The 11470-nt window shown below is 30.8% G+C and overlaps 1 protein-coding gene across 1 annotated transcript in view; it reads left to right on the top strand.

The window, feature by feature from the left end:
• LOC106478584 (corticotropin-releasing factor receptor 2-like) overlaps positions 1 to 9984 on the top strand; it is a 51075-nt gene extending 41091 nt beyond the window's left edge. Inside the window, exons 5-12 of the mRNA XM_022382201.1 lie at positions 3974 to 4103; positions 4275 to 4431; positions 5074 to 5204; positions 6287 to 6372; positions 7172 to 7301; positions 9174 to 9215; positions 9624 to 9702; positions 9824 to 9984. Of these exons, the coding sequence (XP_022237909.1) occupies positions 3974 to 4103; positions 4275 to 4431; positions 5074 to 5204; positions 6287 to 6372; positions 7172 to 7301; positions 9174 to 9215; positions 9624 to 9702; positions 9824 to 9984 (916 nt within the window). The remainder of the gene's footprint in view (positions 1 to 3973; positions 4104 to 4274; positions 4432 to 5073; positions 5205 to 6286; positions 6373 to 7171; positions 7302 to 9173; positions 9216 to 9623; positions 9703 to 9823) is intronic.
• The last annotated feature ends 1486 nt before the right edge of the window (positions 9985 to 11470 follow it).

Here is an 11470-nt window from a genome sequence, read left to right as displayed (position 1 = left end):
TATATATATATATATATAACTCAAGTGTGTATATATATGTACACGGGTTGTAGTTTCAAATTATTACACCTTATTTGTAAGTATATTCCATGTAAATTAGGGCACATATGATTATTATGTTCCATTAATATTCCATTCTCTGCTAAAACGACTGCAAACAAAAAAAAAAGGCCCACGCAATGTGAATGAAACGTAGCATTGTATTCTCACACTTAGACAGTAATAAGAAAAGTCAGAACAGGGATAAATGTGCTCTGAAAGGATAGGAAACTTCTATTTAACAAAGTATGTACGATTTCTTTATTTAAGTGTAAGTGGAATAAAAAGCCGAGAAACAGTTTTGGAAAAGAACCGCTAGATTTATACCATTTTGAAAACAACACAAATAGCATAAAAATACAGAATAAAACAATTAACAAGAAATAAATAGATTTACATTTACATCGCTAAACTTATACCTTCATTTTTAAAACATCAGCACGAAGTTTTGTGTTAAAAAGTATATTCTATCTATACAAAGAACTAATAAGTTCAGTAGTTTCTTTCCAGCTAGTCTCTCGTCGCTCAAAAGAGGAGCTAACCACATTTAAATCTATTCACAAAATTCTTGATATAAGAGCTCTATTATCTTCTTCTCTGACATCTAACTTATAGTTAACTTTCTGGTTAATAGTAACGAAGTGAACAGTTAAGAATTTGGTACTTTTATAATTTTAAAACAGACAGCGGAAGTCCAAAAATCAAAAATGATAACCATTATGTCTACTAACACATGAATCAAATTTTTCTAGTAGCTTTCAAAGACAGCCTAAGCAGAAAAAGATGCTAACGGAACTCACAGGTCATGGACCAGTCATTCCTAGCCAAACCAAAATTTCTAGTTCCTCACATACCCTCATGAGGAAAAGCATCAGTTATGCTCAATGCTTTCAGCTTCCAACTTATTCTGGTAACAATGTCTTTTCTCTTAATAAGTACTTTTCATCTAAGCCTACTAAAAACAATCACCCAGTGGGAGTCCAACCCTACATGTATGGTAACATTTGCTATCCTCTCAGATTTGAACCCCTGAAAGCAACTTTTACTTGCTCTGTTCTCACTTACCTGTCAGATTTTCTCCATTTAAAGTATAATATATTGTTTGCTGTACTCATTAATACAGCAGCATAGTCGATGATGTTCTAAACTTATAAACTTATATGCATGTCTTGTTTTTGCAGGTACGTTTGAAACAGCGAAAATTCTACTTATTGTCTTACGATACTATTTTCCTGTATCCATACAATCTTAAGGATGAAAATCCCCTTTAAACGTATAATAGTCTAAACTACTATCCATTTGTTTACATAGAAACCAGGCTCGCGAAAACAATTCCACGTGCAATTTAATCATAATTTGACTGGACTCTAATTCATTATTAAAACTGTATGTTTTAACACGTATTTGAACTTCCACTCCTTATGTCGCTGCTACTGTATCTAAAACAGAAAATAAAGGTAAACACCACGTATGGTGATACCGGAAAGTAAGGGGATATCTAATTCAATACGAACAGTTAATATGCTAATTTAGTTTGTGCCTATTTTAGTATTAAAACGCTCAGTGCATACCTCCCAGAGTAACAACAGAAAGATAAGAGGAGAGGAGGCTATAAGAGTACCTAGCAGTACATCGAGCAGGAAACCATGACGACAAATAAGGCGAGAACAACTCGACTAACCTAACTCAAAGCGATATCACCCGTAATGAAAATAATTAGAAACAGTGAATTAAACCTGCTAAAAAAGTGTCTAAAAATACTAATGAAAATAATTTGCATCTTAAAAAAGAGAAGACATGACGGAATGTAGCTTCATAAAACGTTTTTCATAACTGCTAGCAATTTATAAAACTGGTGTTTATAATTAATTTCAGATATTCGTTACAAATGCCACGTTTTCTACCTTTATGTGTTATCACTAGTCCTTTCTTTCCACAGTTACATGTAATACATCACTCAAGCCATTGATAGTATGAATCAATAGATTGTTCAGTTGGTGGAGAAATTCGTACATAGTTTTGGGAATAAACTAAATAACTACACCCAACTGTAATTCAAAGTTTTATGGTCTTGGCTATAAGTTAGACAAAAGGCATTGACGATTAAAAACAAACAAACATCAACATTATTTTTTCTTCCTATTAACATTTGTCTGTTCTCTCTGTCTATATTAATAATTGTCACCATTCTTTTAGTCTATGCGTCTGTTTCCAAAGCAGATTATCGAACATTCTATATGTTTATTATTAAGAACATTGATATTTTAATAATAATAAGTGACAATTAACCAAACGATAAGTGACAATTAATCAAACAATAAGTAACAATTAATCAAACAATAAGAGACAATTAACCAAACGATAAGTGATAATTAATCAAACGATAAGTGACAATTAACCAAACGATAAGTGACAATTAATCAAACGATAAGTGACAATTAATCAAACAATATGACAATTAATCAAACAATAAGTGACAATTAATCAAACGATAAGTGACAATTAACCAAACGATAAGTGACAATTAATCAAACGATAAGTGACAATTAACCAAACGATAAGTGACAACTAACCAAACGATAAGTGACAATTAATCAAACGATAAGTGACAATTAATCAAACAATAAGTGACAATTAATCAAATGATAAGTGACAATTAATCAAACAATAAGTGACAATTAATCAAACAATAAGTGACAATTAATCAGAAAAATAAATATATTATAATCATACGGACTAATAACGCTTAAAACCGTGTTTTGATACCCGTGCTGGGCACTGCACAGATAACCCATTTTGGTGTTTTGTGTTTAAGTACAAAAAGGAAAACAGTATGTGAGTGTTTTTTTATGGCAAAGCCAGATTGGGCTATCTGCTGTGTCCACCGAGTGGAATCTAACCCCTGATTTTAGCGTTGTCAATTCGTAAACTTACCGCTGCACCACCGACGGACAAAAAACAAACAGAAATATCATAATCATGGTGTAGCTTACAAAGTAAACATAATTAGCATTTTTTATGATATAGGTAAGAAAATGTATAGTAGTGTCATAGCAAACAGGGTGTAAACTTAGCCGAATAAACAAACATTTGATAATGATAGAGCAAACAATACGAACTTTTAATCACAGCATAATAGAAAAAAATAATTAAAATGTCAGGATCCAAGACGTAGATCATGAACTAGCTGACAATACACCCAATAATATCATAGCAGTCATCCTAACTATAGCATAGTTAGACAAAATAAGCACTTACTACTATCATGGAGTAAAAGTTGGATGGTAATACAACTGACAAAATAAACACCTTGAACATGAAACAACGTTATAGCAGACAAGGTGAACATTTCATTAATCTGGAACTCATAAAACCATACTTAACTGCATCATTTCAAACAAGACTAACTTTCATAACGTATATTAACAAATGATTAGTTAAATGTATTATAAAATGAAAAATATATACTTCACCGTGATATAGTAGATGGTTTGTTTGTAATTAAACACAACGTTACACAATGGGTTTATCTGTGCTCTGCCCACCACGGGTATAGAAACCAGGTTTCCAGCGTTGTCCGCAGATGGAAAGAGCAACTAGTAACTAATGCCATATCTGATGAGACAGAATTTAATTTTAATTAAAATTAGTTAATCCTACAAGATATGTTAAAATTAGTTAATCCTATAATATATGCATATATTATAGGATTAACTAAATTTAACATATATTATAGGATTAACTAAATTTAACATATATATTATAGGATTAACTAATTTTAACGTATATTATAAGATTAACATTTAATCATAAATATGTACTAATAGTATTTTACTTCCAGTTTTGTTTTAAATAGAAATATTACAATAATACGTTTTTCATAACTGGTTTATAGTTTTAATTTTCTATTTTTATAACCATTGTCGCGTTTCAGATCCTTACACTGTCAAAGGCTTAGCGCTCACCAAAACTTGGTAGTGGCTTTAATTGTACACTCTGCCTTGCTTCTTGTAATCTCTACTCCAGTAGTTCTGAAGGAGCCAGCGCCATCCTACAGACAAATTGTAAGTTACTATGTCTATTATATGTGTTATTCTAAATTTAACTATTTTTTAAAAAATAATTTGCAGAGATTAGGTTTCATAATGACCAAAAAAAAATCAAAGTTTTCTCTAAATAGTTATCGATAGTGCCCGATTCTTAGCGTAAAGGTTTTGGTTTTCTTTTTCGTTTAGGACTGGCTGTGTAAAACAATTATTTCTCTCAAAATGTACGCAGCCATGGCTAGTATCAACTGGATGTTTGTGGAAGGCTTATTACTCCACAGTCGGATTACAACTTCCGTTTTCCAACAAGACGTTCCGTTCACAGTTTATTACATCATTGGTTGGGGTATGGTTTCAGTACAACTACAAAGAATAACCTTAATACTAAGTAGACCTTATCACGTACTTTGTTTTAAATTAAAAATATGTTTTTCTCTCTAAAGTTTAACATAACCGTAAGAAATTTCCTAAAAGGTGTTTATTTATTATTATTATTATAAAACTTTTCGCTTCACTTTGAATGATTATAAACATAATGGTTATAAGATAATGTAATTTATCAGAAAAGTGTATTGTATTATATCAATACTTTATAAATATATTGGTCTCAATGAAATTAACTTTGTAGATAAAGAACACTTAATTTTAACCTGTGTAAAACATATTACAAGTTGTGCTGGTCTCAAATGTTTGTCTTTAAGTATTTTTGAAATAATATTTATGTATATATGCTAGCAATACCATACGACTGCAATGTATAATTAAGCTTTTATAAATCGCCTCAGCTTTAACCTTTTTTTTATTATTTACATAACCTATAGCTGATGAAAAATGTGGTCTAGCTATACGTTTTCATTAAGTTTTTTTTAAATAGTGTTTTCTATTTTTCCAGAAACAAAAGATCAACATTTATACATTAAGGCTAAAAAAAGTGTACTTAATAGAGTATAAATCTATGTCTGGATTGTTAGTAAACTTATCGTTATAGGTATCCCTACAACGTTCATAATTACGTGGTGTTTAATCATGTCACGTGTATTAAATACGATGTGCTGGGAGGGCTACGGTACTTCCGAGTACGTTTGGATTTTGACAGGTCCAATGCTGACAGTTCTGTTGGTACGTTTTTTAATAACTAGTTCATGCCTTTTTATTGTATTTTTGTATCTTTTTACTGTAGTTTTTTTAGTTTACAGCTTGTATTTCCAAGTATGAATATTCTGAAAATATGAGTGAAATGTCCTTAAACCAGTTTTAACTTAACAAAATAAAAATAGCCCATTGTGTAGCTTTACATTAAACAGCAACAAACAAACAAATGTTAATGATTATTTGTATTTTTAACGCTTGGGTGTACATGGAAACAGTTAAACTTGTACGCCGTCTCTCGACTATTTTAAAACTATACTGATTTTAAACCAATTAGCAATATGTTTCTTTTGACACTTATCTTTAAGTAACAATTTAAAATTTAACTTAAACGATAGATGGCGACAAACTCACCAATACAAAATAGTTTATTATATATTTGTTTGATTTGATTGTTTGTTAGAAGTTAAGCACAAAGCAACACAATGGGCTATATGTGCTCTGTCCACCACAGGTATAGAAACTCGGATTCTAGCGTTGTAAGTCCGCTGACATACCGCTGTGCCACAAGGGAGGATGAATTTTTAATTAGGAAATTTTTAATAAGCATCCCTTGAAATTTATTTTCATTGAAATATCCAAGGTTTACGAAAATCTGATGATTACATTATGTCTCCTTTTTTATAAGTTTTATCAGTTCTTACCTTACGCTTGACTTCATCAGGAAATCTTACGTCTTTTGTCAGATCAATACAACCTTCTTGATCAGCATTGGATTACATTATTTCTTCTTTTTTATAAGTTTTTATCAGTCCTCACTTTACGCTTGACTTCATCAGGAAATCTTACGTCTTTTATCAGATCAACACAATCTTCTTCATCAACATTGGATTACATTATTTCTCCTTTTGAACCCTAGTGGCACAGCGGTATGTCTGCGGATTTACAACGCTATAAACCGGGTTTCGATACCCGTGGTGGGTAGAGCACAGATAGCCCATTGTGCAGCTTTGTGCTTAATTCCAAACAAATAATTTCTCCTTTTTTTATAAGTTTTTATCAGTCCTTACCTTACGCTTGACTTCATCAGGAAATCTTACGTCTTTTGTCAGATCAATACAATCTTCTTGATTAACATTGTTCGAATCTTGGTAACGAAACTGAGGGCCAGCATCTCCGTTGAAACAGCTCAAGTTAGGTATTATTGAGGAATGAATATATTTAATAATAGAGTTTCAATTTAATTCTTTCTTGATTATTTTCAAGAAATAAGCTATATTTTGTAAGAAAGTACATATTTTATTTCATTAATAAATAATGCTAATTTGTGCTACATTGCGTGTGATGGAACTGCTAGATGTTGTTTAAAAAGATTCAATTGGCTGAATCAGTAATTTATGTTAACGTTAAAAATATTCTATTCGTTGAATCAGTAATTTATGTTAACGTTAAAAATATTTTATTCGTTGAATCAGTAATTTATGCTAACTTGAAACATTAACATAAATAATAAATATCTTGTGTGACCTGTATATAATAGTTTCTATTGATACAATTTAAATTCCCTTTTTCGGCTTTAATAAAGTGTCTTCAAAACTTATCCACGTGATATTTAACATCTTATTCGAGTTATTTAGCTTATATGTAATTTTCCGTAATTAAGAAATTAAATATTATATCGAAACGTTCAAAGTGTCAAGAATAAATCAAATTAATAACTTAAACATTACATAAAATATGTCATCAGAAACGGTTTATATTTAGACGTACATTTTCTATTCATTATAATTTTACTAAAAAAACAGATCAGCTACTAAAAAACCGACTGTGGAAGCTGTTATCTAAATAAAACCACGGACTATAATTTCAGGTAACTTACACAAACGTGTGGCAAATCTAAGTAATTCTATTTTTAAACAAAGCAACATAACTTAAACTTTGTTTAAAAGTATCTATTTTTTTAACTTAATTTCGTTTATTTCCTCTGTAACTCCTAGGAAAGCGATAAAGGCTACAGTTCTTCTGTTTCCTCTCCTTGGAATCACTCATCTTTTATTCTGCATCAATCCTAGAGGAGGTTTGGAAAGGGCGTACATGATCACCAATGCTGTAATGCAATCCTCGCAGGTCCATATCACACTACAACTTAATTAATAGAAGTAACTTTAAAGTAATTATAATTAACAAGTGACCCATATTTTCTGGCAAACAAAAATCCAGGAAGTCGAAAAATTAGTGGAACATAATGTCACCTTCCGCATACACATAAATACAGGAAGGAATGGAACTTGCATATAACAGTGTTCAAACCAATATAGCGATTGGAACTTGAATAAGTATATATATATATATGGTTTAGGTGGTTTGGTTTGATTGGTAACAAGTATAACGCTACAACGGGTATTGAAACTCAATTTTTAGTGTCATAAGTATTTAGACTTATCGCTAGTGGCTATATATCAATAACATTTAAGCGATCAATTGGTTATTTGTACGATTCCAATTCGATTTTATCTTTTTCCGAAAGTTTACTTGCTCTTGGATAAGTTGATATTAGAAAATTTGTTCCATATATTAATCATAGTAATCTTGGGTCTAATTTCTACATCTTAAAATCCATTTAAATTTTGTAGTTATTAAAAATACGGATTGAAATATGTTTTAAATCTAAAACTAGAAATACATTATAAGAACGATTTCTTTTATATGTGATTCTGTGGCAATAGTGAAGTCTCAAAAATTGATAATATTATGGCCTAATATATATGTGTAAAGTAACACTCAAACGATACATGTTTACTTCACTTTTGAATTCTTCCCAACATTATGTATGAAACAACTTGAACTTTTCCATGTAGACTTTTGACAGAATATAAATGAATAACATATGCGTGAGAAGAGCCAAAGGTATGTGGATCAAGTGGTTTTGGTTCTCACAGGATTGACTGAAGTGGAGTTCTTGAAAATTGATATTAACATCTCAGGATCTATTTAGAGCAATAATCGAAATTTAAATTTAGCAAATTTCTGAATTTGAGCTCCCATGTGTGTTAGAAGTGGTTTTGAGGGCTCTAAAAACAAAATTCGCGGATTTATATTTAATATGAAGGTGCTCGTTCAATAAATGTATTATTGTAAAAACATTGAGAACTTTTCAATTTTGCTTCCCATATTTGGATCAAGGGGGGGTTTGGGGGGTCAAGATTGACTACATGAACTTCATAAAAATGACAATAACATGTAACTGGTCATTCGAAACAAGGATTTAAAATATTTGACGTAATTTTTGTTTGCTATAAGTTTTCACTGGTAATTTACCAGTGAGATCATATTTGTTCATTAATTCTATTCACATTTGAAATAAGGAGATTCTTAGCTCTTTATGACGGTGAAATCCTAGTATAAAATTAGGCAAGAAAAGTACAAAAGTTGGTGGTGGATGGCAATGACTAGCTACCTTCCTTCTATTCTATCAGTTCAAAATTAGTCCAAACGTTTGTCCACAAGTTGGTGGTGGGTGTCAATGACTAGCTACCTTCTTTCTATTCTATCAGTTCAAAGTTAGGGACGGCTATCTTTGCATGAATATCCGAAACAAAACAAAAATAACTTTCCTATTAACATATGTATGTATAAAGATTCACGCGCTAGATACTAATTTTAGAATTCACTCATCTATGATTTTGTTACACCATAGAAATGACCATTTTTGAGTTTTATATTCTGAAGGCGTTTTTACTCATAGACCAAATCTGTCTCTGATTTCATAAGTTATTTTCACATTTTCTAGTATTATAACATAATTCATATTTGTTACCCTTATAACACTCGGAATTAATATAATGATAATAAGACGAGTACAATTGGAAAGTACTGTATAGTTGTGTATTTGTGACTTAAGTTTTATTTATTCGCTTTTTTGTAATATCAGCTTCCTGCAAAAGCTTTTTGTTTATCTTAAAGACTATTGAACATAACTATTGATGTTTTTGATTTCAGGGTCTTTTCTTAGCCGTTCTCTACTGCTTTATGAACTCGGAGGTAAGAATGAAAGGTTTCCTTTTTAGAGGATAATATATCCCATTTTGAGTTTCTGGAGGTGCCAGTACTTGATGTCTATCTATTTCTTACACTGTGAGTTTTCTTAATTATAATTTTGTGCAATTGATTCATGCTATTTAGCAAATTAATTTATTTACAGCATTACGTTCAGCCTGCAATCTTCTACACAGTAATTTGAGGCATTCTAATAGTGAAAAATAACTATGTAATTTTAAAGTGGAATTTTACTAAATGTAAAATTAAAATATCCATACATTTCGTTAAAATCACTGACGCATAAAAACTGCTTTAAAAATGCAAACACCTAACCAAAATAAGGAAATTAGATCTATTTTTGACTTTAAACATGCAACAAGATCTGTGAACATTTTTGACAATGTTTCCTAGGTTCAGAATGCATTGCGGAATGCATATCAGAGGGCAGCACTTAGAAGAAATCCTACCCATCATTCATGTAGAAACCGAGGTACGTCTTACATCCTAGGTAAAGTAAATATGATTATATACTTTTACATAACGAGTGCCCAGTATCGTAGCTTTCATATCTTTTATTCTAACCAGTCTGAACATATCTTTGTAATTTCCAGGATTTTCTTTAACACGAAAACGCTCGTGCGGAAGAGATGCAGAGAAAGAAAAAAAATCAACATCAGTTTTCTCGTTTCTGAAACAGCGTGGTCAGGACATCCGACATAGCCACCAGGTTGTAATTTATTCAGGCGACACAGACGAGTTAGGAAGAGTCTAATAAGCAGAAAAAAGTATATATATATATATTGTAACTGAAAACCGAAAATGGTTTTTAAACACCAGCTCAGAAATTCATTTTCTATATAGTAACCTCATATATCGCTCTCTATCTCTCTCTAAGTGTTGAATTTGTTAAGGGAGTCTGGGTCATTCTTCTTTTGCTTCAAAATAATAATAAATAAAGAATCTCTTGTTGTTGTTTTTTCACTTGTCACACGTTTTCTTTACTTCCTTATTCCTTTCTTTTTACGTAAGACTAGAGTTACATCCTGTGGGACTTGCAATGGATAAATATGCATACTGATATATTTTTTTTTTAAGTTTGATGGCCATCAGATTTGAATTTATCTTCTCGGTTAATTTTGTATCCGCATTTTGGTGTGATTTTAATCTGGCGGTGGATGAATTACGATGAAACATTTTGAATTGGATATCAAAATTGTTTTAAATATATCAGTATAACTTACAACTGTTAAATTTGATTGTGAAATATTGTTTGTTACATAAAACGCCTGGAGTACTTATATAAAGCTAAGTAGAGATCAACATCTAGTTTCCTTTGTGGCTTAAGATCAGGGGAAGGTACCTAAAACAGGAATATTTTCGACTATATAATGTCTGAATTAAGTATAAAAATCCTTAATGGAAAGGGACTTCAGGATCTAATGGAATAACATAGCTCAAGATGATACTTATCTTAAATCAGCTGTGAATCATTCGAATAAATCAGGAGAGCTCTAAAAATACTAACTAAATTTCTTCAAGTTATCAGAAGTCTCCTAAGAATAATTCAAAACGACACCTTTTTCAACGTAGAATCAGAATTTCCGTGACTTATCACACTTGGTTCTATTAATATATTTTATCTTCAATGTGTTAGAAATGGCATAAAATATAAAGTCGTTTTCTACAGTGTAATATAATAAAATTATCATTAATTTGGAGTATTCAAGTTTAATTACTGGTTGTAATAGGAATTCATTCATCAGGTATTCAGTAGAGATTAACTGCAATACATAAGAAGTCGGTAACTCAATATAATTATCAACACACAACAAAAATAGTGAACAATGCTTAAGGAATTTAAGCAAAACTTTTATATCAAAACACCTGCTCTTTCGTTCGGTTAAAAATGTCATAAGATCAGTTGGTACTATTACGAAAGATTAAATATATCCTCATTTGATTACCCCTGTCTCAACTGCTAGATTATTGTTATTGTCAAATTAAATTAACATTACTAATGTTCTTTGAAATACAATATTGTACTAGAACTTCAATTTATTTTAAAAGTTACCGTATTTTTTTAGGTTTTAGGCTTAAGCCATTTTCTTGCTATCGTCTATAGTATAAAACTATATATTGTCACTGAGCAAAAAAATAATTTATGGTGCTTGAGCAGTTACAAAATATAAAGAGGTTCAGCTGTCAGTGAATAATACAATATTTACGTTAACTCACGATCTCTATGTTTAAGAAAGAAC

Source organism: Limulus polyphemus, unplaced genomic scaffold, assembly GCF_000517525.1.
Source record: "Limulus polyphemus unplaced genomic scaffold, Limulus_polyphemus-2.1.2 Scaffold229, whole genome shotgun sequence".
Lineage (NCBI taxonomy): Eukaryota > Metazoa > Arthropoda > Merostomata > Xiphosura > Limulidae > Limulus > Limulus polyphemus.
The sequence above is the reverse complement of the archived record's forward strand: the minus strand, read 5'-3'. Positions and strand labels throughout refer to the sequence as shown.